Genomic DNA, 26,501 nt, shown 5'->3' with positions numbered 1-26,501 from the left:
CTGAAGGTTTGGAAGGACAGAGGCACAAAACAACACACAAACAAATCAAAATACTCAAAATTTATTTCCTTTATCTTTCCTTTGGAACCATTCTCCATATGACACAAGATCAATATTTCTGAAATTCAATAGCAAAACTTAGACGCATACCTCTCTGTACATAACTGTTGGTCTACAACTTTCACTTCCTGCTCAAAAAAGTCAATATTTACATTTTATATAAGGGTACATTATATATTAGACTAGACAAATGCAGTATGTGTTGTAACGGCCTAAACGTTGTGCATAAAATTATAAAAACTACTACATTTTACCAATGTTTTCTTTCTTTTAAAATTATATAAATAGCCTGTTTTTGAGATTTTGATCCGAATGTCTAAACATAGGCCAACCCACTCTCACTGCATTTAAAATTCCTGTCCGTGTACATGAATCAGTACAGTAGATTTTGTGACTATTTCATGAACTGCTGTGAGACCTGGTGATATCGTCCAGAGCCAACAATCCTCCTGGGTCTAATGACTTTATGAGGCTTTAAACAGTTTGGTTACATTTCTGTTTTTGCAAAACTTTATTTTGAGGTACGTTTCAGTCATGAATCCACACAGTTTCAGCAACATGCCATTCTAGTGGCAGACATTTTGACTTGTCAAAGCAGTAAAGCGAGTGTAATAACATTAACGATGGATGTTTTATTTAGGTGCCCTGGCCTGTAAGCCAGCATGCTCAGTAGCAGGGTTGTGCCAGTCTGGTTGCAGACCTCTGAATTCTCTAAAAATCTTTTTAAAAAACAGAAACCTTTAAATATTAACAAACACAGCTGCATCCTGAAATCTGTCATCTTAAGGCCACAGCTTGTCCAAGACCTTTCAGGTGCTTCCATACACATTATTACATACTGTACATACTGTACACACACATTCACCAGTCAGTGTATACATACATATTTATATATATATGTGATATTTACAAAAACTCACCCAATTTTTAAGGTTTACATAAAGGAACAAGTGGCTTGGATTGTATAAATTGTGTATTTCTGATGATTGTGCTTTACAGTGTACAGTATATACATAGACACATGGTACACAGTTGATTTCCTGTAAACCTCAAGTGTTTAAAAATGGAAAATACATATCATAGTAAACCCTGAAGGTTTTCTGCTCAGTTTGGCCTCTTTGCTGTTCCTCTATCAGACCAAGCAGTACTCCCCCTTTTCAAAAAGGTAAATATTTCCTCAGGTCAGGCTCCCTGCTGTGGGATGCTCACACTCTATAACTTAAGTGGAGAAGGTGTTTGTGTTTTTGTGTGGCTAGTTTGGGCAGTGGAGAAACTGTGAGGATAACGCTGTTGGCACAAGGAACTCTCAGTGCTTCTTAGCACAAATTAATTTCATGTTCGGGATAGTAGTGTGTTGTGGTTAGATGCCGTCTGACCAGATAAGTAGGATTTCTTCTCCCGAGTACATGTTTGTTCTCCACACATATCTCCTCCCCACACACCTTAATTCCTCTACAGCCGTAAACAAACTGCAAACATCTCATCAAATTCCCTCAGCTGTAAGAAATAAAGACTTTGCAGCTGCATCACAAATCTCCCTACCAACCACATCTGGAGCCATCATGAGGGCCCAGAGGAAAAAAAAACCATTAAGAGCTTTCTGTGAAAGATTATTATATGGGTGTAGATTGATTAAGGAATGTAAAACATAATACTTTGACATTAGACACTGATCTGTTTTGAGACTTACTCCCTCCAAAGCAATATGAGATGAAGCTTGAAAAAAAAAAAAAATCAGCTTAGTTATCTTGGACACGCAGTTATGGTTTCTTGCCTGCAGGCTAATGTAGCAAAGCTAAAGCTCTAATCTGTAATTTCACCCACTTTGAAACTACAGCCAAGATAACAAAGCATCTAATGTTCCATTTTTGAAGATGCTTCACTCTGTTGTTGGTGCAGTATGTGGCAAAAACAGCGTTGGATTACACCTCTCTCAGTCTAACATCCAACATCCAACAGTCCAACATTGGGCTTTTGACTTGTTTTCACTGCTGTCTTTTAGCTCCACTCCACCATATTGTCAAAAATGTAAAAGTACATGGGCGTCTTTGAGCATGAAGGACTGGAACTGTAGACTGAAGCATATTAATTCCAAACTTTCCCATTGAAAAGCTATCTTTTCAAATCCTATCCAAATGGCGGAGCTGAAAAAGCTTTTTTTTTTTTTTCCCTACTAGAAAAGTGAAGCAAAAACGTCTCAATCGCCCCCTGGTGGCTGGCTGCGTTATAGATCATAAATCCCACCCCCTCCATATTAGTGGATGAGACGTGCACCAAACTAAAACATCAAACTTAGATACCATGACTCCACCAGCCAATCATTACTGCACAGACTCTGGCTCCAAATGACTGGCAGCAGCCACATCCAAGATATTCTGGCCAAATTTTTGTACAGTGGGAAGAAGTGGGGATGCATTGTCCATCTTTATGTACAGTCATTCCCTACTTCATTTTCCACAGGTGCCCCAACCATCCAGGGGCATGAGTGCAGCAAGAAGGACTTGATCTCTCATCAGCTTTGGATCCACAAACAGTTCCAGTTGTGTTCATTTTAGGTGAGTAGGAGTATCTACTTTTCAGAGCTGATGCCAGAGGTGTTGTAAGACCGCCTCAAAACCAACTTTGCCCATTAGATGTTTGGTGAGGTGTGTGAAATTGAAGGACAATGATGAAAAGATGGAGCAGAAGGTCTTAGAAGTCCATGTCCCAACCGGACAGCTCATCAGGGGGACTGTCCTCGTCTGGAGGGTAGCTGTCAAAGTAGCTGTGATCTGTTGGTCCTGCTAGCTGTTGTGGAGGAGAAGATAAAGAAGGAGGAAAGGGTGAGAGATTTATTTCTTAAGGTAACTCCTGAATTAGTCCAGGAGTAGTGTTAAACCACTGTTAGATTCAAAATGACCGATTTTTAAGGTCAATTCTTGTGGTGCTCATTCTCGCTATGATAAGTTTCAGCTGATATCTTGAGGAGCAGTGGAAATCAACAGTCAGGAATGCACTCTTACATTTGATGCCCTTCTAAGGAGAAGTTAGAAGTAACATGATGGTTTTTTTCCACCTCCTTTCAACAACTGTTGATTGTAAACCCAGTAGTATGTGCACAGGAAAAATGTAAAGGTAAAAGCTCCAAGACACACTGATGCAAAACTTAAATACTGGATACAATAATTTAATCAAGGTATTTTAATGTTTTCGCAGTTTTACATATGTATGTTTTCTGTCAGATCTGCTCTGTCTTACAAAGACCTAGTTTTACAAGTTTGGATAAATATCAATACTTACGTCTCTTTTCAGTGGCGATGGTAAAGTCCTCGCCTTCAGCCCCTCCCAGTTGAAACCATTAAACCACCTTCAGACACATAAAGAGAACACATAAAAACAAGTCCACAGGGAAATCTTTATCTCTTTGTGTATGTGCAGTCATGAGTTTGACTCTGCCAGCACAAACACATGAGAGATAAATGTTTAAAATCAGAGCTTGGCACCAGTACTTTCCCTGACCAACTGGCCCCTTAGGTGTTGTAGTGTGACTCATTCCACAACAAGGAACCTTTGTGAACATTTTTGATGAACTTCAACCCTTTTCCAGGGGGTACGCTTGGCTGAAAGGTGGCCCGGTGTAAGAAGCAAAAGCCTTTATCAGTTCAATGGCATTTCAAAACAACACATTCTTTAATGGAGTGAGCTGTAATTTATGACCCTACTGTAGCTCTCTCCTAACCTTCATATTTAAGTCCAATAATGTGATAAGTCTTCTGATTATGTTGCTCTTGTACAGTGTGTTCAGTGATTAGCTAATTGCCAATGTCATAAACCACTGGCCCACATTCATAAGGTTCAGTTAGTGCTAATTTGTGCAGCTAATCTCCCCTTTGAGATCGGCAACAAAATGAGTCAGTTCCTGCTTACCTGTGCTTCTTGATATCAGTTATTCCATTTTTGAGGTTCCCCAGTCGCTCTGAGGGATTTCGCCTGCAAAGTTCAACAGAGTGACAAATTACCAAATCACTGTTGACTGAAAGACACTTCCAACATATTTCTGACTGTTCAGGTGAATCCCAAGTGCTTCAACATTTGAAGACACTGCCTCCTCTTGATTTAGTTGCATCTGGCTTTCAATTGAACAAAGGCTGAGCAGTTTTGTGGGTCATCAGCCACCACCATCAAATTTGGAAAGTAGTTAAAGTGGTGAAATGAAGGATTCACTACCTACTGGGATTTTCTAGTTTCATATTTGAATGATGCTCAGCCCGTGTGATGTTGTACCTGCACAGCTTGCGTATGAGGTCCTCAGGTCTCTTGGTGATCTTCTTGGGGAAGTCCATCTTTTCGATGCCTTTCAAGATGAAAGTGTACGTCATCATCTGGTCGCTCCCCGAGAACGGAGGACTGCGGGACAGTGGAAAAAAAAAGATACCATCTCTGCCTGTGAGGAAGCTTTCATGTCAGCTAACAATAATTACTGCAAATCATCAAGGAACTACAAGAAGTGTGACACAGACTGGAAGCACAGATGCACTAACCTGCCCGTGAGGAGTTCAAACACCAGGATGCCCAGAGACCAGAAGTCAACACTGAAGTTGTGGCCTTTGTTGAGGATGATCTCTGGAGCCACGTACTCCGGGGTCCCGCAGAAGGTCCAGGTCTTTTGGCCACATCTGATCTTCTTGGCAAATCCAAAGTCAACCTGGGAGAGTAGAGCTGATCAGTTATTTCTAAAGTGTCCACTGTAGAACTTGTCAGGCGTTACCATGTAAACCTTTGAAACCAGTATTTTTATTGAATAACACTGAGATGCCTATTGTCTTTCTTTAGATCTTATAAAACTGCCTGATGAGTACGTGGTTTTATCTCCATAGTGTCGGTTAAAGGCCAGTCAATAAAATACACAAAGGTCAGAAAGAGAACTTTTGAGCTTTGTGATGTTGAAGTTTCAGACTTTTCTTTCTTTGAGAAAAACATAGTGGAAACTGTGGTTGGAGTTATTTCATGTTTTCAAGACAGAATAGGTTCCACCACTGGCAACAGGCTCACCAGCTTGATGTATCCCTCGGTATCCAGCATCAGATTCTCAGGCTTCAGGTCTCTGTAGAGGACACCTTTGCGATGGAGGTAGTCGAAAGCCTCTGTGACGCAACCAACGCAGAATTTGGCAGTGGGCTCATCAAAACTCCCCCTGCAGACGAGACAGCCTAATTTAAACTTTCTGCTGACAAGCGGGGTCAGACGCTCCGCTGTCCAAGAGGTAGAGACGCAGGAGAAGTGGGCTCATTACACAAATGCACCTGAATCCACTTACAGGCAGCCCTTGATTTATGACAAGCAGACCCAAGAGTTCTTATTGCAAGACGGAGTAAATCTGAGTCTCCTCATTAGACGGTAACTGAACAATAATATCATGGCTTTACACAACAAGCCAGCAACAAAACTGTCAATGCAGGTGAAATCATTTTAGCTTTCAAAAATGCAACAGCACCCGTGGCATCTCTCCTACCTATCTCTGAGCAGACTCCAGATCTCTCCTCCCAGACAGGCCTCCAGCAGCATGTACACATATTTGTTATCCTTGAACGTGCGATACAATCTGGAGAAAGAGAAGCACAGATGAGTTAAGCTTCAAAGTAAAAGGTTTGACCTTCATGCTCCTGCTGCTCTGTTTGTGCAACTTTCAAATTTTCAGGCTTTAATTAAACACCAAAATTGGTACTGTCTGGTCAGACATAAAAGTATTCTCCTGTTGTACAAATTTAGCGTGGAGTGTTCTTTCTTTAATCTCTGTCTTTTAAATTTATCACTGTGAACTGAACACAGAGCAGTCACAGTTCATAATCACTCCCCTAGATAATTATTACAATGCGCTCCAGTGGGATATGTAATATATTTAAAGATATTACTGCACAAATTGTTGCTTGGCTTTTATCTAATGTGTTATTAACTGATCTGTGTGGTGACAGTTTCACAGTAAACTGTTAACAGCAACAGAAAAGCATGTACAGATTCGATATCACGCTCACTGACACTTGAGACGACATGGGGGATGTTAACCACTTCACCATACTGTCATCCTGCAGTATAGTCTTAAATCTTAGATCACCTTACATCAATCTTGAAAACAGATTAGAAATATGAAGAGATAATAGTTAAAACATATGAAAAAGATAAAATAAATACAGAGTGTATGAAGAGAAGGTCAGAGTGTTTCAGAAGGTGAAGAATGGCTTTAATATCTGAGTCTGTTCCACTGCATACGGTGAAATTGGATCACCAGTAATCTCACAAAAGGCAAAGAAAGGCTACTGCTGCAATATTTCAGAACAAATAACTACGTTTTCATAACAGACGTCTCAATATCCCCTGCCATTCTACCCCTTCGAGAAGATGTAATCTGCTCGAGGCCTAGACTGTGATCTCATCAAAAACTAATAAGCGGCGAACTGTTTTCCCAGACTAATGGAGCAGCTTCATCATGTAGGATAAAAAATGGAAATGCGTGCAGAGGCCGAGCAGGACGACTGACTTGACAACGAAAGGCGAGCGAGCCTCAGCGAGGATCTTCCTCTCCGAGTGGATGTGCTCTTCCTGCCTGTTGTCCACGACGTGCTTCTTCTTGATGACCTTAAGTGCGAAGGTGATGTCCTCGCCCTTCACCTTCACCTGCAGATGGAGATAAGAGGGTGAGATGTCACAAGATAAACCTTTTTCATGTTCATTTTCTCTTTTCATGGCAGGAGAAGCACCGAGGTAATAGGCGTTAAAACATTAAAAGAATGCTCCACTGAAATAATAAGTCAAAATCACTGCAACAGAACCGGAGATCATCTTTTTTATTTTTTGGAGCCACATATTTTCAGTGTTTATGTTCTTTTACTTTTTGTATTTATTTAGCATAGCCAGACATATCAGACCTTAAAGAAAAATGTACAAAGTGCAGTCATAATTACTCACTTTTTAAAATGGGATTTTCACTAATGTGACGTGATGTGAATGTAGCATGAGCACTGATGAACCAGGATCAGAATTTGCAGAGATACAGAGTCTGTGTGTGGATGGATTGAAAGATTGATAGATTGACTGTCTAACTGATCGACTGATCTCAGGTCTTACCAGTTCTACTCGTCCAAAGCCACCAACTCCGAGCGTAGCGATGACTTCCAGGTGGTCGAAGGGCCTGGACGAAGGGAACACCGACACCATCTCCTTCAGCTGGAGGACATCAGGAGACAGCGGCTGACTCTGGTGGCGTGACACCGACTTCCTGGATGGAGACAGAGATGAAAAGAGGGACGTCTGCAATCATGAGAAGAATGGAATTCCAAATATGACAAAGCCAGGTGTGTTTGGATTCTGTTTCTACTTTTATTCCACCATCTGTGTAATGAAGTCCCTTTGTCCCTCCCATCCCAAAATTCATTTTCTCCCTCCTAAAAACCTTAATTACATCACACAAGCACTGTTCATTGATATAGAGATGAATAATTTAAAGAATCCAGTATGCATGCTTAGGCTTTCATCCGCTTTATTCTGCCAGCATCAGTCAGTAGCTCATTCTTTGGAGATATGTTTTCTGTTCATATTTCTGGCCTGAGCATCAGACATGTCTACCTGGCGTGCCTCTTCTTGTCGTCACGATCAAGTGTTGCCACGTAGCCTTGGAGGTACTTCTGTAGTTCATTGAAGGTGCCCACCGTCTGATCAAATGTCCTGGAAAAACAAAACCCGCATGTCAACAGTAGAACCACTGGAATGTTGGCTGATAGGCTCAACTTTGATTTTTACTGGCTCGTCCCACTGAGATAAAGATTTACCTTTTACAGGGAAAAATATCTGTACCAAACAAAATACCAGAATACACCGTTTTACGTTTAAGATCTCATCACACTGTGTAGCTGTTGTTAATCTCATTAGAATTCAGGATGATCGGACAAGACTCGGTTTTCAGTTTCCAACCTGCAATCTACACATCAAACATCAGGATACTCACTCTCTGTCAATGACAAGGCACTCCACCCCGTTCTCCTCAGCCACGATATTCGCTGACCTGACATCATCACTGAAAGAGAGACGTACATCACACACACTTCAGACTCCTCAGCTGTTTTGGTAATGATATTAGGATTTTTGATGTAAAGGATAACTCTGGTGTTTTTGAACATGGACCTTATTCTCCCATGTTTTTGGGTGTAAATGATTGAAAGCTGCAAAAATCTTTGGTATCGGTGCCGTATTGAGCAAGAATGGTGAACTGAGCAGCTGCGAACAGCTGCTGCAGTGAAATCTAATGGTCAGAGTATGTCCACTAAAGTGCTTGTTTTTGTCACTGACTGACTCAGATTGTTATTATAAGTGTCTGAAGACATTATGGATAGGATTCCTACAGCGATAGACCTTTTTATTAACGAGTAATATCCTTTTTGTTTAACCAGAAACATCGCTATATATCACTGCCAGACTCCATTGACAAAAACAGGAATTTTACTTCACATATCAAGGGTGTTTCTAATCTACCGTCGGTTTGTTTTTGTGTGTTATTGTAGCAGAAGAAGTATTCAGATCCTTTACACAAGTAAAAGTACCACACATTAACACAAACAGACTAACAGATGGAGGCAGTGGTATTCCAGCAGCTCCTGTGTTCTCCTCAGTGAAATGAGTGTTTTTGTCAATGGAGTCTGGTAGTGAGACACATAGAGCAAGATGACATCAAAAATTCAAGCGGCAGTTTTTACCTTATGAGTGCTTTCTCTCCAAAGTAATCTCCCTTCTGCAGCGTGTTGATGATCTGAGGCACCTTGTGGGCCTCGGTGGTCTGGGTCACCTTCACCTGCACAACACAGTTAGCTGGGTTTTTCACTTCTTCACACACTGCCGTCTCCAGTTCACAGCTGTAGCTTTTACAGGTGCTTTCAATCGTCTCCAAATATTTTTACACGCATTGTAAAAAAAAAAAGTTCAAATTCTCAGGAATTGAAACAATCAACATATTCAGTGATAGTAATTGGAACATGATGGGTTATGAGTGATTAAGTGGCATCTCAGACTGCTGCCTACTTTCAACAAAAACACGGCAGCAGCCTTGATGTTGTGAAACTCGTCTGTAATTTGTGGGGCTTTCAAAGCCAGCGGCCCACCCCGCTCGAGGTCAGACATCCCACTCGTGGCATCGTCCCGCCAAAGAAATGCCACAATGACATCACAGCCATAATGGCCGGGGTGTGTTTTAACTAAGTGTCCCGTTTGACCTCTGTGACCTTCACTTCCCCTGTTTTTCCTGGTGGCAAGCGCTCTCAAGAGTTTATCCCCTCCCTGGTCAGGGGGTAGGAGAGGGGGGTAGTGGAGCCATTTCCTGTATTAGCCCCCTTCCTCCCAAACAACATGTGTCTTTCTCTGCTTTGGTTAGCTTAGCGCTGCGGAGCTGCTGTCTCACAACGGCTCATAATGGCATTTTGAGAGTCCCCTGTGGACAGTTCTGGCCCCTCTCCATCTCCCCTCGCTCCCCGGTGTCAGGTTGCTGACTTATCAGACAGACGAGTGGGTATGTGAGTCTGGGAGGTGTGGGACTCCCAGACTCACATACTGGATTGAAGGAAAACATTTATTTATTTAGTTTGTAGTTGAACTCGTCTTTTGGCCGTTGTTTCTTTTGGTTATGATGAGCATTAGTCATGGGGTCGGTGCAGATTTACACACAGCTGCTGCTTCATCGTGGCGTGGAGTTTTGTTTACACTCAGATTGAAGGGGACAGAGGAAGAAACAGGCCAACACTCGCTCTGACTGATGAGAAAATTCTTTACTGCAAAGACTGAAGCAGCATCCTGATCAGTGCAACAGAGACACTGTGTAGTGTCGTCTAACCGAGGGAGGATTTATTTGTTGTTGTAAAGACAGGATTATGGCTTGTGTCTCTGGCCTTAATGAGTGTCATTGTTGCAGAGACTAAAAATGTCTCAGTAATCTCTGCAGTGCAGCTCATGTGAAACATATTTTCAGAACAGACAGATACTGGCAAAAAAAGACTGTCTGTGTAATGCAGTTTCCTCCCTGTTTACAGCTGTTTTTATCCATTGAATTGTTTTTAATGAATAATTCTTCCTTTAAAGGCAGTAATATATGGATGATGAGCTTATTGTTAAGGGGCAGATTAGTTGTTTTAATCATGTTTGGTTCGAGACACGTTACCTTTCCCTGTGCGATGATGTAGAAGGTGCTGCCCTCCTCTCCCTCCCGGATGACATACTCCCCTTTGTCGTAGTATTCCTAATGGGCAGAGAGAGGAGGGGGGAGGAGGGGGAGAGGGGAGGGAGGGTGGGTGTGATGGTTGGTGGGAGACGACAGTCAGAATTGAAGCATTACATTGATTTAACCATCGACCGGGCCGGTCTAATTCCTGGTAGCCGGTCCCCTGCGGGATGAGAGCTGGAGTTCAGCCATTAATGATGTTCGTCACTCAGGAGCCAGACTCTGGGCTCATGGGGTTAATGGAACATGAAATACACAGCAGCTCAATGGTTAATGGTAATTATGATGTTTTTAATGTCTGTCATGAGGCTCTTTATTATCATGACCGTGGAATACATCTGACTTAGGTCAATATTTGTGTGTGTCACTGTGGTCTGTGTTAGTATTAATTTAGGTGTGAATTAAATATTCATTTCTTTATCACTTATTAATCCATTTCATTTCATCTATAAAACAGAAAAATAAAAACATTTAGCCTTCACAAATTTTCAGTCACTTGGCTTCCAGTTGTTTTCTCCAAAATCCCCAAATATTCAAATGATACTGATGAAAACAAAAGAGCAAAGAAAGTTGACAGCTCTGCCAAACCGTCGTTTAACTAATTGATCAATCAACTAATCAATTCAGTGCTAGTCTAGTCAATTTTATGTGTATAGCCTAAAGGGCTTTACAATCTGCACAGTATTCAACACCCTCTGTCCGTACAGAAACTGACAAGGTTCAATCACTTCAGCTACAATGATTATTATTAGTTATATTTCATATAGGCTCATTATAAAGGTTGTAAACAGTCACTTCATGTCAGACTAACAGAGTTATAATCTAACCAGCACCTAGCTACTAGAAACTTTCACAGAAATAGAAGCAGAGCCTGTTCACTGACACATGGAGCTGGTTAGGAAATCGGATTATTATTGTTGCAAGCGCTACCTGCAGATTAAATACACCTTTTGCGTTGATGTTGATTGGTTATTTTAGCCCAGAGGCGTCATGATTTGATTACCACACACCTGCCATCCAGTCAGAAATCAGTTGTTCGCTCCAGTTGGTGCAGAAGTAAGATCACGCTTGACTGAGAAAGTTAGTTTGGTTCAGTTTTACAAGCTTCAGAAAACTGAGCAACACTTTGAAATCCTCCTGAATGAAACACCGAGGTACAGTATGTTCTCTCGGTCTGCTGAGCTCTCAGTCAGGGACAGATTCCTCCACTTCATGCTGTCAGTCTCTCTCTCTCTGTACCAAACCCAACACACCATCCCAACCACAGCTCTGAAGCCAGGCTGCTGAGTCAGCGAGCTGCCACATCGCCTTCCTTTTTAAATCTTTTAGGTGAGGGAGGGAAAGTGCAGAGAACGAAGGTGACCAGGATGAAACGCTGCCAAATTCCCGCGGCTGAGACAACTGCTCACGGCTGTAATCCGTTTGACCGTTAGAGGACTGTGGTGAAAAGTGAACAAACAAATCAGAGCAACCACGCGTAAACATTCCCTGGTGTTTACTGTCAAAACTCTTGACACAAGTGGCATTTTCCTTGAGCGTCCGAGCTTGTTTACGCCCCGTTTACGCTTCAGGAGAGCCTAGTTTAACACCCGTCCGTGACAGCGGAGACAACATGCCAGGGTTTTGTTTATAAAGACTGTCTGGATGATGCAGTGACTGTGCAGGGGAGCGACAGCATTTGAATTGTTTGTTATACCAGGCTGAATCCGGAACTTGAGTTTAAAACGTTTATCTTTCGAGGAGAGAAAGACGACATTTTCACTAAAAAGCTTAAGAGCATGCCTCTTGTTAAAATATTTCAAGTACCCTGACCTCCACATCCCCGTCTGTCTTATCTGTACCATCAGCCTGCTGTGATTTGTTTTGCCCAGGTCAGTGTGAGACACAGCTGCTCCTGCTGTGTGTGTGTGTTGGGTTTGGCTGAAATCATCCTATTTTCAGTGACTGTCAATCGACCAGTCACAGCACATATTCAAACTGCACGTCTCCCTCTGCTGCCAGACACACTCAAACAAGAGGAGCCACTCAGCCTATTTTTAAGACCATCCTCCAGTCTCCAGCAGCCCCCCAGGTGGACTGGTTGTCCTGTGCAGCTCCTGTTGAAATATCAGTTTTGACGTGAGCATGCATGAGTGATTTAAAAAGAGGTAAAATATGTCAGTGACAGATGTAACTTTCAGGCCTCTTCCATTTACTCAAGTGACATTTATGGACAAAGAGCAACTGTCAGCAACTGCCTGCTTTTACATTTTTAAACTGTAGTTTTACATTTTTAATTACAATATACTAATATTTTATACAAATGATATTAGCATATAACATATATGGTTTGCATTTCTGTACATCTGGCTCACCATAGAAATAACTGCACTATTTATTTGTATGCAGTCTTGAAGAATAGTTTGACAGTAACTTCCATGACCACTAACTTCCTGGAGTCTCCGTCAGTTGCCTGCTTAGAGCTAAGAAACAGTCCTGCTCATAACCTCATGTAACACTTTCTAAGTATCATGTTAATAAGTGAGATTTGGAGGTGCTGGTTTTGTTTCCATTTGACAGATCCAGGCTAGCTGTTTCCAGTCTTTGTGCTAAGCTAAGTTTAGCAGTTGCTGGTTGTAGCTGTATAATTGCAAAAATGTCAAACTTTGTGTCAAAATGAACTATATTTCCAGAGAAGCAGCAAATGCTGAAGTGTGATTTTTTATGGACACAAAAAGTCTGATAGTCAGGAACAAAGTGACTCATCTTCTACCAGCTGTTAACGCTGGTTTCTTTCAACCGTGACGACAATCCTTCACCGAACCTAAACCACAGAGGTGACAGATCTGACAACACTTGTATGAGTCATTATGTGTGTGTCCTATCAGAAAAAGTTTATCAGCAGGTTCACAGTTCTTCAGATCGGACCTAAAGCAGAGAGTCAGGTGTCCACATGTCTTTGCTTGCTGTAACTGTTCCTCTCTGGTCATTAAAATCCCTCTTTAATCTGTTTCCAATGCAAGTTTATAAGAGACAGAATCCACAGTCTTCTGGATAAAAATACATTCCAGAATAAATCTGAAGTTAATATGAGGCTGCAGCAGTCTAGCACGCATCTTCCAAAATTACAGTCTTTGCGTATGAGATTCCCTCTGTGTTACTGTCCCTTCATGACAGCTGAGCACAGAAACACTGTCCAGACAAGAAAGAAGACAATCCTTTGATTTGGCCAACTCAGGCTCCTCAGGTAAACTTGTTTTTGCTTGGAACAAAGGCAGGACTGTGGATTTTGTGTCCCATCTCTTCCAGTGAGAGCACATTTCAGACAGCAGCAGGAGGAGAGAGGGCGAACAAACACATTAACTAAGAGAAACAGTCTTAGAGCCACATGAGCTTCACAGTTTGAATATCTGCTCTGAGCTAACAGCCACTGTTCATGGTAATAGCTAGCATAACTTTCTATATTACTTGTATCGCACCATTTCCTCTACTCTCAGCTTCAACCTGCTCTATTTGACTACGTAATGTGATTCCAATGGATGGATAACATCAGCTGGCTGTGCAGCATTACGCCTGCACTGTCAGAAAGCTCCTTTAACATCATTACTGCCATCTGTCACTGTGTCACACTGGAATATAGCATCCTGCTCTTACAACCTGTGTCTTATAGCTCTGTAATATTATGAACATCATAATTTGAGAGTGTTATTCACTTGCAGCAGAGCTGGGCATCAACATATATGTGTATTTAAAGGAGGCTGGGTGTTTCTTTTTTAGGGAATAATGCAATGAAAATGTCATTAACTTCAAGTTACCCCTCTCTCTGTGTGTGTGTGTGTGTGTGTGTGTGTGTGTGTGTGTGTGTGTGTGTGTGTGTGTGTGTGTGTGTGTTGGGCTGCAGCTCTTTCAGTTCAGGCTAACACATTTCAGCTGAGGTTGTTTTTTTGAATCTTTGCAGTTCAAATTCCAATAAGCAGCTCAGACTAAAAACCTGACAGAGAAGGTGTTCAGACCCCCCCCCCCCCCCCCCCCCCCCCACACACACACACACACACACAATCACACATACAAACAAACACACACATGAAAAACACACCAAATTCCACTCCCCCACTGTTGGACGAGAACCTTCAATATTATCTGGCGGGTGCTCGATGAACATCTGCACCACTATTAGGTTACGGCTTTCCCCACCCCCCCTACCACCACCCCCCACCCCCCGAGACGCACTACAATCAGCTCCATTAGAAATGACTGAATAAGGAAATTCTCCCATAGAGGGAAGTAGCAGGACGACCAGCGACTGCAGGGAAACGTCCTTGAAGTTTTCATTGTGAAAAGACGCTGAGAAAAGCTGTTTTTGCCCCGAAGCTGACAAGCTCCTCTCCGTTTTCTCTTTCCCTGTTGAAATACAATGCTTATGGAGGGGGAAGACGGGACTGAGCCGTTCTCCTGCATGTTTCAACACACACACACTCGGGCACACATTCACTTTTACACACTTGTATGTTCTCGGACCAAAAGCCTGTCACTCGCACATCTTTTAGAAATCACTCGTCCCCCATTTGAATAAACACTTTCTGGGGCCTTGGTCAAATAATTCTGGTAACAATATACAGCGCCCGGCGATGACAGGAATAATATCGGCTCTGTTCATCAACAAGGTAATTTGCGAGTTCTTGCCGACTGGAGGTAGAGAGAATATGCTGACATGCAGTAATGGTATATGGCCAAATGGTAATGATATTTTGACAGCAGCTATCTGCAATGCTGGGGCTCCCATGAGCTGCCAGAGGGTTGTGCAATACTGAGGCAATACAATGAAAAGTCAAATTGTCCCTCCAGTAGAATTATAGATGGTTTGACAGAATAACTTACCACCTCCAGGCAGTCCACTATTTTGCTTAGCTTGTCCTCTGGTAGATTAGCCAAGAGTGAAACACTGACAGAAAAGACAAAACACAGATGACGAACATTAACTTCTGTGAACATTCTGATACAGATTACTGTACACATGAAGCGTGTGTCAAAGAAGTCAGGTTATGCAGCAGTTTTACACTGTAACTGACCAAACTGTTCATCTAGTTAGATTTATATTTATATAGTCCTGCCTTTTTTGATAAAGTGAAAATTTGTGACCTTGTGTAGAAGGATATTAGTTAAACAGCTCTGTGAGTGATTCTGCAGAAAGTTTGAGCTTAATAACTTTTGCAGTTTTCCTGTTTCAGGTAATTGAAAATTGCAAATCAGCTCTGTTTGAGAAAATGGTCCACAGCAGCACTGACGTCATCATCACGGTCAAAATGGCCTCCATTGAGCGCCTCCTTCATCCTGGGGAGGAGGTAGTAGTCTGAGGGACCACATCAGGTGAACAGGTGTGATGACTGCACACTGACCATTTTCTCAGACAGTGCTTCTCCTTCACTCTTGGGTCATGAACTTATCAATCATTCCTCGTATTTTTCTCAGGAGCTGGTGGAGATCATCCAATTTAACCAAACTATTTAACTTTATATTAACAGGCAAACAGAACTGTACAGGAATCAACTGTCAGAGTCACTTAACGACAACTATACATCAAATCAGAGAAAAAACAACAGTTTTTATTCTTCCTCTACTGTGAGCATTACTTTCTTATATCAGAAAAATTATTTATACTCTATCCAACTATCACTTACAAGAATAATAACAGTAAAGTGATGCTAGCTTTTTGCTACAGCTTGAGGCTAACCTTCTGAGGAAGTTGCGGTACTGTTCGTGTCTCGTCTCAGCCGTCCTCCTCATGATGTTCTGAAACACCTCCCGATCCAAAGCCCAGGTCCGCACTTTGTTCACCGCTGTAGAAGCAACATCACATTCACCAGAGAGTACAACATGGTCCAGGTTTTGACCTTTCAACAAAAAAATGAGTGAACCTGTGCTCCTGATTAGCAGATACTAAAGGGACCACAGCTGTTTTTGATAGCACAGTGTCTTAGGAAAACTGATAACCACGAAGAAATGGTGAGTAACAACAAAAACTAGAACATTTTCTTTTCTCCTCTCTTATCTGTCTTCCCATTTTCTAGTTTAATTAAAGTCCTCCAGCACAAAGAAAGACCGTATTGTTTTGTTTTGTCAAATGGACAAAGGAGGCGAGAAAAACACTGTAATCTGTCCTCTGTCTTCACGATGAGTCACATCAAATCTACAGAAAACTCTTAGACAGGCTTCTGTTGGTACAAGGAAGAAGTAGCTGTGAATGTTTGACATCAACCGGTAGCAAAGGCAGAGTTCCCCTTCATCCACTCCATCTGTTATCATGTAAAACCCACTCAGAGAGACTTGTCAAACTGTCACGGTTTTTCCACTTCACCTATAATACTGAGGTCAACTCAGTGTCCCTCCCCCAAGGGCCACCAGTCAATTACTTGGTTAAATATACAAACCCGGACAAAGAGCGCTCACATAGTACATGGTATGCACTTTTCAAATGCCAAGGAGCTGAAAACCAATCACAGTGGGTATCATGTAAAGCCTTTGTCAACACACCCATGCTAAAGCTTGTTTACTCCAGTCTATCTGATTCTCCTGCAACTCTGATGAAGGTCAGGGAAGAGTCTGATTACTCTCAGGACTCAAGAGTGTGTTGAGGGTTTGGAGGAGGATATGATGTTTGAGGGTACTGGATGGGATGGGAAACATATTTTCTCTCCACACTTGTCATAGAGGACAGTAACTTTAACATCAGCCACAGTCAAACTTCTCTGTTAGATATGTAATTATTCGTTTGACCTGTTCCATCATATACAGTCATGGTGAAAAATGTCTGTTGAAGCGTGAAGGGTAATGGCTCAAACCTTGGATTTTAAACCTCACCTCGACCAGTTTCAACCAGTTTGTCGGTGACCTTTCAGCACACAAACACTGAAGTGACAGCCGTGCTTATAACTGACAAAACATGGACAAGAAAGTTTCATGCACCCAAATCCGTCTTGATTGTCGGTTTCTTGCGAAGCTTCCAGGAACAACACTCAGCTGTAAGGCAGTTTGGACATCGTTGCCACAGTCAAAATTACAGGGCATGTGACTTCCACTGGCCTAGAAGAGTTTTCTATGTGTATGCCCAGTAAGCAGCTCTCACTGAAAACAATGGGGTGCCATCTTGGAACACATTTTCTCATTGTTGTTACCCAACATCTTCTCCAGAAGAGGATAATTGCCTGTGACCTATTTTGTGTTACACTGATAAACATAATTCACAGTCTTTAAATGGCTTTTTCTGTCTTACAAATTTCTCAGTTTTCCTTCGAACTGGCTCATTTTGGTGATGTAAAGCTAAGCTACAATTTGCCTCCAGTTTTACCCCAGCCCTGCTGTAAGCGCAGCTCGTACCACTGACCCTGTCTAACCTCATGGCAGACGTTTAACTGGGACACCACTGCATTTGGAGTGAATGTGCGGTCTGAGGGGGGCAGGGGCGAGGGCGACGGCCAAGGGAAGAAATAGGACGCAGCACTAGACTTGTGTTATGTGACGTCTGATCATGTCTGCCAAAGGGTCACAGATTCAGTCTCCATGAGGGCTGATGATGGACAGAGCTGACTGCTCAGTCCTGCTCAGTAAATCCGTATAAAAACTTCAGCCTGATGACTCAAATTTAAAACCATAATCTGACCCAGAGAGGTCGAGTTCTGTGCTAGCTTTGGTCTTCAGTGTGCACATGTAAAAATCTTTACCTCGCACTGACGCCGTCCGTGTGCAGTTGTACAGAATGGCTAATTCCCCAAATGTGGTCCACACCGTTATCGATGTGAGCAGTTTGTTATGTTGAAACACGTCCAGCTTCCCATCTGCAAATATGAAACAAGGACAATCAATAGTGTTTTTTAAACCCACATTTAGGACACAGGCAGAAAAACACAGGAGACGGACACGTGCTATAGACAGAATCTAATGATTGTTACGTTTCAAACCAGAACAAGAGGCTGGTTATTCATCAGGTTCCTTTGGCTAGAACATCGCCAAATTCCTCCTCTGCTTTTCATGATTTCACCAGCTGGTAGATATGAACAGAGCCTGTAAAAATACCTGCAAACAGGCAGCTGTATAATATCCTTCACAGAGACTCAGCAGAAACAGACCTGCAGGTTTTATTTCCAGCTTTTCCTGTAATTTTACAGCTTAAGAGCCTCTTTGCTACATAAACTCTGGGACGTATTACAAAATAATAATAATAATAATTCCTCGTGGGGTCATCCTTGCTAAGATGGATGTGCTGGATAAATAAGACAAGAACAACAACAACAAACAAATACCCATCCCTTCTTCCTCTCCTCCTTCCTACCATCTGTCCCCTCCTACAACATAAACACAACATGTATTTTTAGGGTCCTGGTCCATCAGAGACCCTGAGATGAAATCATCTGCAGCACAAATTATGACTCAAATTAAAGACTTCATTAATGAGATTACAATCACTGGCTCTTGATGTTGGCATCATTATTCCAAGGACTTTTGTTAGTGAATAATCATTAGTCATGAGCTGTTTTATTACCTTAGCAACGATTCACATCACAAAAGCAAAAACTGTCGGATTCAATTTTGGTAAAATGTCTTTTTAAAAGTTGAATTTATATTTAGACATGTCTGATGATGAGTTTATTACCAGGACGCTGCATTACAGTATCTATCCACCTGATGGTTTTTTTTCTTTCCATGCTGAGAATTAACTATAACACAGTAAATACTTGGACATTTTGTCTGTGAATGGCAAATTTCACCACCAACCACACTGGCAGATGACCAACCATTATTTAGAGGCCATGTGGTCATCTAAAAAACTTAGTTGCCTGGTTACTTTGAGAGAGTTGCCAGTGAAGTGTGGGACGCAACAGTTACTGCAGAGGAACTAAAACTCATCAACAGCCAAGCAACCATTACATTAATGTATTAAAGTAAATAAACAGGTTCAAACACAAGTCAAAGAAAAGGGAAATAAATAAATAAGTATATGTATATGGGTTTACATGTGTCACCCAGACACACACTGTGTCTCGGTGACTGTACGAATACATTAGAGTCCAGAATTAACTTCTTCCCCCTCCTGCCAAGAGCTGGTAAACCAGAGGAATTTATACAGTTTAAACCTGCCAAGGATACTTTCCACAGGCCGAAATAATTCAAATCTACATTTTTCAAAGAACAACATGAAGCTAGTTAACCTTCCAAACTGGTACAAAGGTTTGCAAAAGTTTAGATGCTGTTTAATCTGTGTGGAGAAGTAGAACCAATCAAAAGCTCTCCTGATGCAGAGCTGCTGTTTCACTTCGATTTGATTGGCTTGTGGTCAGACGGATGAAAAACAGCCAGTAAGGGCAAAGTCTGACAACGTACAGTGTCCAGAAATAGTCATCTCATAATACGTCAGGTCACTGTGACGATCATTTCTCTGCCAATTTCAGATTTTTGAAGTGTTCATTTCAGACCCTCTAACCCTGCACTCAGAAATCACTGGTCGCTTCCAGTGTAGTCAAATGTAAATGACACACTTTGGAAAGCACACACAGGGATAAAGAGACTCAGGTTGATTTTCAGTCTTTCTCCATTTCTTTGATGAATTGATAGAAACCAAAGGCCCTGTTCCATCTGCAAAACCACAAGTGCATGCTCCAAAAAGTACTGTGTTCTCAAACTCTTCATACATCATCAAAATCTCATTCTGCTGTCTGAAAAGAAAATACTCAAGGCGGCGTAAAGAAACTTCTCTTTCAACACAGTGCGTCAGAGCGTAGGTTCACACCTGCAGATGTTTAGAAGTGATACTCTAAACTCTACATTTAAAATGAGCAGAGTCGTTTAGGCTGTTAACGTACAACTCCATATCTGACCTGTCATTTACATCAGGTTATAGATATTTATCCACATCATTCCTGCTGATTTTCTCCCTGATTTTCTCCCAGATATCTAAGACAACCTTACTGGACGTCTCGTCCCTCCTGAGGTTTTCTCTCTTTACGTTTGCACACATCTACATCACAGCTACATTTTCTACTCTCTCTGCTTCTTTTAGCAAACACCGCGTATCCTACATGAGTGAATGAGCCGACACCACAGACACATATTTGTCTGAGAATATTGGTAGCAGAAGACTCAGATCAGTGTCTGAAAACCATGTTTGCAAAACAAATGTTTTTTCAATGTAATTGTTCTTTGAAAAGTAAAGAGAATGGAGTTTAACGGAACCAGATATCATTAAAAGTTAAGTGAATACACAAATCAATGGATAAAAACTGTAAAATGTGCTCGGAGCCTGGAGGCACTCATCATTTCCCAGGACTTTTGCATGATGTGCTACTTTTGGCCCTTTAGAACAGTGGAGAACCACTTCACCCAGCAGAGGCGAAATCATCTGCTCAGGTTGGAGACTGTTGGCGTCTTCAGAGCACATGATTGGCCACCCTGTCCATGACATTACATTTCATGTGATGTTTAGCTACAGAGTGTATGTGACAGTCATCTGCTGCTGCTGCTGTAAAAAACTTTTCCTAATTGAATTCCAGACCAGGAGGAAGCTGGTGGTGGAACCGGACTGAACCTACCTGCCAGGACAAACAGATGGTTCCCAGGCTCTCCCTGCTTGATGACGTACTCTCCCTGCTGGTAGGTGCGCTCATACATACACTCCACCATGTCTTTGATCTGCTGCAGCTCCAGCCTCTTCAGGTACTGGTTCTTGTTGAGGGCATCTGTCAGCAGCTTCTTCACACTGTCAACACACACGAGGAGGAATTAGAGATCTGACCTTCACTGCTGTGTCAGTGTTTCTGTTAGGGTTGGAATATAAAGTCTGTCTTGATGAGATTTTGAAGGATGAACTCACTGGATATCACAGAAAGAATTACAAGGTGACTTTATTTATGAAGTGGAATTGTTTGCTTTAGTTTAGTTTCTGTGTTTTTTGTCAGAGAGCTGAGACAAAAGAAAAACTGAAGGAGGAAACGAAGGTGTTTGGAAAGTTTAAAACTAGGAACATTACAGGCTAAGTGAAAGTGACTAAGTGTAGTAAGTACTGGAACTTGAGTATCTCCATCTTGTGCGAGTACTTTTACTCAACTACATTTATCTGACAGCTGTTGCCTCCTCTTTTTATTTTTCCCTCCCTTTTTATCTCTTCCTTTCCTTCATGTCTTTGTACTTGTTTATGTTTATAGACATTTGAATTTTCAGACATCATTTGCTTGATGTATTTTTCCACTGTGGTACTGATAGTTTTCCTTAAGTGCTATAATATACTGTTAAATACTCCCACCGCTGATAGCAGCTACGTTCCTGAGCCCACTGAGCCACCAGGACGCCCACATCCTCATTACTCACCACGTTTTTTAGTCTGCGTGAAATATTTTGTCTCCTGTGAGATGATGACTATTTGCAGCCTCTGGTCTCCTTCCAACAATGAATCACGTAAAACGGCAAAAAACATAAAATCATCATGAGCTGTCAAAGTTCAGCGCTGTGCATTTTAACAGCTGCAGCGAGGGGCCGTCAGAAGAAGACATCACATCCTTCAGGGAGCCGTAAACTGAAAAGGTTAAGAGCCCCGGCTGAACGCTGACTGTAGATCATGAGATGTGGTCGCTGCTCAGAGAGGTGAGCGGTGCAGGTGGTGGGTGGTCTGTTTATCCACCTTATCGTGTGTAATAAATTATCACTTTGGGTTTTATAAAACAGCAGCAGATGACATCCAGTTCTTTATTTTTCAACTCACATCCTCTCCTCCCACCTAGCTGTGTCATTTTTCTGCCAGAGTCTGCAACGTGTCACACTGAAGACCAGTATTCTTCAAAGGGCCAGTCTGCATGAGACTACCAGACTGGCTCATTTACATTAGTTTTGGTTATATAATCCATGCTGGGCTTATTAGCGACATATGTTTTAAACATGAGGATTAGATTGAGAGCGGGGGACTCTGCATGCTAACATTTATTCACCACAGAGAGCTGTGTTCATGTTGTACAGTCTGAAGAACACTTACTGTGACAAAAGGCAGTTTGGCTTTCATGTTGGAAAATATAACAAGACTTACTGCTCTCATTAAATAATCCTTTGTGTTGTTTCTTGTCCGACTGAGCTCGTTGTGTGCACAGTAAATCATGTCACATGACAGAGGGTCGTACATTAAAGATCCTTAAGCTGGATTTGATTGTAATGAATCTTTCTACACCCCGTTAGTTCACCAAAACAAATGTAAAACACAACGTTCTTTATTACCAGGTTGTGTTACAATGACAAATTAGCTCAGCATTTATTGTGTTTGCTCTCATTTACGCTGTAAGAGAACAAAAGTGGCTGAGCGCCAAATCAGACGGGGGGAATGTTGAAGAGATGTGGGCAGCATGTGTTGACTGGTCTGCAGAGTGTTAAAGGTAAATTGAAAAACCATGATGTGGTGTTTGCGTCGCTCTGCCTGGCTTCTGTTGTCCATTACTGATCCAATAGAGACTGTGATAGATTTTTTAGTCTTTGTCAGTGACAGCTGATGGTTGTTGCCTGTGAGCATGTTGTGAGGCTGAGGTTGTCGTATCTTGTATAAACTGTTCTCTTTTAGGGACATTTTCTCTTTTGTAAATAGAATTGATTTGACTTGTACTGACAGAGGGTTCATGAACCCTTTGTCTTTATTTCTAGACATTCTCGGAACCTTTTCTGAACAATACAGCACAGAGGCTGTGGTTGAATAGTCTTTTTTTAGCTTAGTGAGGTTCCTCACTGGTTGAAATGACCCAGAAGTATCTAAGTGGCAGCCATGATAAGACCTGGTTGAATTTTCTAGTGGAGTCACCTGCTGGAGGTCTTAACATCCAACACACAGCAGATCAACAACAGGCAGGAGATCAGTGAACAGTCCAGGTTCAGTTTGCTGCCTACTCACCATGACTGCTCATGACCACTAGGGGGCTTATCATACACATGCTTAATATTTAACGTCTGTTACGTTGAGGCCGAGCGTTCTGATCAGTATTTGCTTCCTCTGTTTGTATTTACTGCTGTGATTGAGCATGTTTTTGTCAATTTAAATCCTTAAAGCTCTTATTTGAGGCTTGAAGCCTTAACGTGTCCATGATGCAGCATTTTGAGATCAGTTTACAGTTCTTCCTTAATCTGATATACTTCTCACTGGGGTGGGACATACGGTAGCAGAGAGGGGGGAGCACAAATCAATGAAATAAGAGGATAAATTGAGTTTTATTTGATGGGAGGGGTGAAGCTCCAGTCTTATTGGAGATAAACTGATTTATGTCTTTTTACACCTGCTGGTAACAAGATAATCACTGTGTTTTAGGCTGTTTTTTGGTTCCATGAAAATAGCACACCGGCACCTTGTGGCCAAAAGTATGTAGACACCCAAAGATTACACCTACATGAGGTCATTGAACATGTTATTTCAAACCCATTGGCATTAATGTGCTGCTTTATCAGCCCACACTCTGGCTTCAGTCTTTGTTGGCTGCAGGGGTTCACTCCCGCAGATCACACTCGATGTTCCAGTTCGTCCTAAAGGTGCTAGATGGGGTTGAGGTCAGGGATCTGTGCAGGCTAATCAAGTTCTTCCACACCAGACTGGGAAAATGGTTTCTTTATGGAACTGGCTTTGTGCCCTGGGGGTTTTGTTATTTTGAAAGAGGAAAGGGCCAAGAACAAACTACTGCCACAAAGTTGGGTAATAATGTGTAAAGAGATAAAGAGAGGGGTTGTCCACATGCTACTGAAATGGAAACTCCATCAAGAAATAGATCAACTCTGGACATAATGATTATGTATTAACTATCTGTTTTCTTTATCAGTCCTGGTTTAACGCTGAAGAATCTTGGACTGAATCGTGTTTTCTACAACAGATTTTTTTAACGTTATCAACACTAAAATCTTTGCTTCTTGCCCACCTGCCACCCACTCACTCTGCTGCTTGCATGTTAAACCTCATCCACCATGCTGAGATGGACTGAGCCTCAGGGTGTCATGAACCTTTAGCTGCCTGCTGTCTGGCCCCCTTTTCCCTCCTCTTGTGTTTTGAGCCTTCACTCAAACAGACAAACATCTCACCTTGCATCCTTCGGTACTCGGGCGTTCTCGAAGGAGAACTTGGGCAGGCTGCTGGAGTCGTAGGTCCTGGATGTGGGTTCGGCCGACACCCCAGCTTTGGCCCCTTTCCTTCTGTTGAGGGTTTCCTTGATGCGGACGCTGAGGTTAGGGCTGCTCTTCCCGCTGGCTTTGACGGAGGGAGGCCGCGATGCCAGACTGCCAGAGGCTCCGCTCTGGTTCTTCATCACGTCCTGCAGCTTGTTGAGCTGGATGCACTTGTTCTGCAGCTCCTCGCTCAGCTCAGCCAGAGCTCGCGTCTGTTTGGCCAGCTGCTCCTGGAGACCTTTGATCTGCTGCTCTTTGGCACAAAGCTCCTCATCCTTCCTCTTGCCCTCTCGCTCCAGCTCCTCCACCCGGGCCCTCAGGGAGTCCAGGGACGAGTTCTTGTACCCAACACCATGATCTTTGTGGGCTCGGCCATTGGAGGAAGCAGCAGACCCGTCTGTGTGTTTGTAACGCTTTGATTTCATTGATCCATTCCCCATGTTATCACCTGAGGAGACGAGAAACTGAATGTCAATATTTGCTGCGAAGATTGAGAAGTTATCAAAGAGGAGAGAGCTTTTCCAGCAGCACAGTGACATTTAGCACAAACAAGTCCGTTAGAGGAAGCTGGGGGTGAGGTTTCAAACAAAAGAGCTGACGCTGTGAGGAGAGAAAACTGGAGAAAGACGGAAAGAGAGAGGAGAGAGAGAGAGCAAATCAGTATGTAATGGTCAGTGAGTGTGTCTTCTCCATTTATTATTCAGGAGGCAGGAAGTATTACATTACATCAACAGTCACTCCCTATCTGCTCTGATGATAGCAGTGACGGAAATCCTGCTCAGGAAGCTGATAAAAATGATTTTCATTTATCAAAATAAAAACAGAATAAAAACTTTAACAAAATAATTTGCCCTCTGAAGTGACCCTTAAGGCATGTTTCTGCCCGGATAGTAAGAGTGTAAAGGGGAAGAAATGTCAGAGAACAATCCTGTTTTTGTTTGTCGCCTACTCACACATACAGTAGACTTCATTCATGACATTCCTGCTGGGATACAGTGAGTGGATGTCAGATCACACTGTCCTCCAACACTTTATTCTGAAAGTCAACATCTCTGCCGTCATTTATAGACCTGTTTAAAGAGTTAACTGCAGTTCCCCCTGTTGTTTCCTTTGTTTTGATGCTTCAACTCTGTGACTTAGTGACAAAACATTCCCACTGACACATTTACAGACTGAGGTCGTTTCATTTTATCAGAATATTTGCCACATTTTCTTGCAGTGTGAGGGTAATTAAAACTAATTCCAGCTGGTTTCCTCATTAGAACATCACCTCGGAGGATCGTGCACCTGCCAACTTGCGACGCCTCGTCATTCGTCTCCTGATATGTGAGTGAAAAATGAGTCGGAGGTGAGTTCAGAGGAAATCTCTGCTCTTACCTGATCAGTCCTCAGACGAGCTTTAAAGACGACGTGAGAGAAGAAATGATCCGTTTGCACATTTGAGCATCAGTAGAGAAACAGTCCTTCTACAACACTGGTCGCATCATCCTCTCCTCCCTCTGTCTCTCCCTCTCTCTATCGCGCGCGCGTGCTCCCTTCCCTCCTCGATTGTGCGCGTTCACGCCTTTGCGCGGCGACAGGGTGTGATTGGCAGGTCAGGTGTGAGCGACGTGCACGGTGTATTCATGTGATAGGATAATGTCAACACCGAAACCGTTTTCTAACGAGACTAAATCAAGTTTCTGATCTAGAAGAACTTTTAATAATTTTATCCAGGTAAAATAAATCAAAGCCAAACTTTTATTTTATGTCACAAAAGCCTCATTAAGATTAAAATGTTTTTCAAGCCAGTCCTGACCTTGATAGGCAGCAATAAGATAACAGATAACACAAAACATTCCACTAAATTAGCAGTAAACCAAAATACAATTACAAAATCACCAATATTTCTAATTCAGTTGTGTAAAAGATTTAATTTATTAATGCTAAATCATAAAAAATAACTAGCTCCTACTAGCAGCATTTATGTATGTAAATAAATCTCTGTATCCTGCATCAGAGAGCTTAACGTAATGTGAGAGTGAGCAAAGTTTTAAAGAAAAAACATGTACTTCCTCCTTCAAGT

General features: G+C 42.1%; 1 protein-coding gene across 2 annotated transcripts; it reads right to left on the bottom strand.

Moving 5' to 3' along the window:
- Positions 1-112: 112 nt before the first annotated feature.
- prkg2 (protein kinase cGMP-dependent 2) lies at positions 113-25,960 on the bottom strand. Of its 2 annotated transcripts, XM_018682334.2 has the most exons (19): positions 25,814-25,960; positions 24,353-24,884; positions 20,854-21,020; positions 17,992-18,105; positions 16,005-16,110; positions 15,152-15,215; positions 10,235-10,312; positions 8,784-8,878; positions 8,039-8,107; positions 7,660-7,758; positions 7,162-7,312; positions 6,575-6,711; positions 5,552-5,641; positions 5,092-5,233; positions 4,581-4,744; positions 4,324-4,446; positions 3,967-4,029; positions 3,340-3,406; positions 113-2,847 (listed from the first exon to the last, which is right to left on the bottom strand). In XM_018682334.2, the coding sequence occupies exons 2-19, from the start codon at positions 24,874-24,876 to the stop codon at positions 2,752-2,754; spliced, it is 2,349 nt and encodes a 782-aa protein (XP_018537850.1). In that variant the 5' UTR covers positions 24,877-24,884; positions 25,814-25,960; the 3' UTR covers positions 113-2,751. The 2 variants fall into 2 exon arrangements, with proteins under 2 accessions (XP_018537850.1, XP_018537849.1); XM_018682333.2 differs by lacking the exon at positions 25,814-25,960 and having other exon boundaries at positions 24,353-25,064.
- Between the last annotated feature and the right edge of the window lie 541 nt (positions 25,961-26,501).

Source organism: Lates calcarifer, linkage group LG13 (assembly GCF_001640805.2).
Source record: "Lates calcarifer isolate ASB-BC8 linkage group LG13, TLL_Latcal_v3, whole genome shotgun sequence".
NCBI classification, from domain to species: Eukaryota; Metazoa; Chordata; class Actinopteri; family Centropomidae; genus Lates; species Lates calcarifer.
This window is presented reverse-complemented; position numbering and strand designations above follow the sequence as displayed.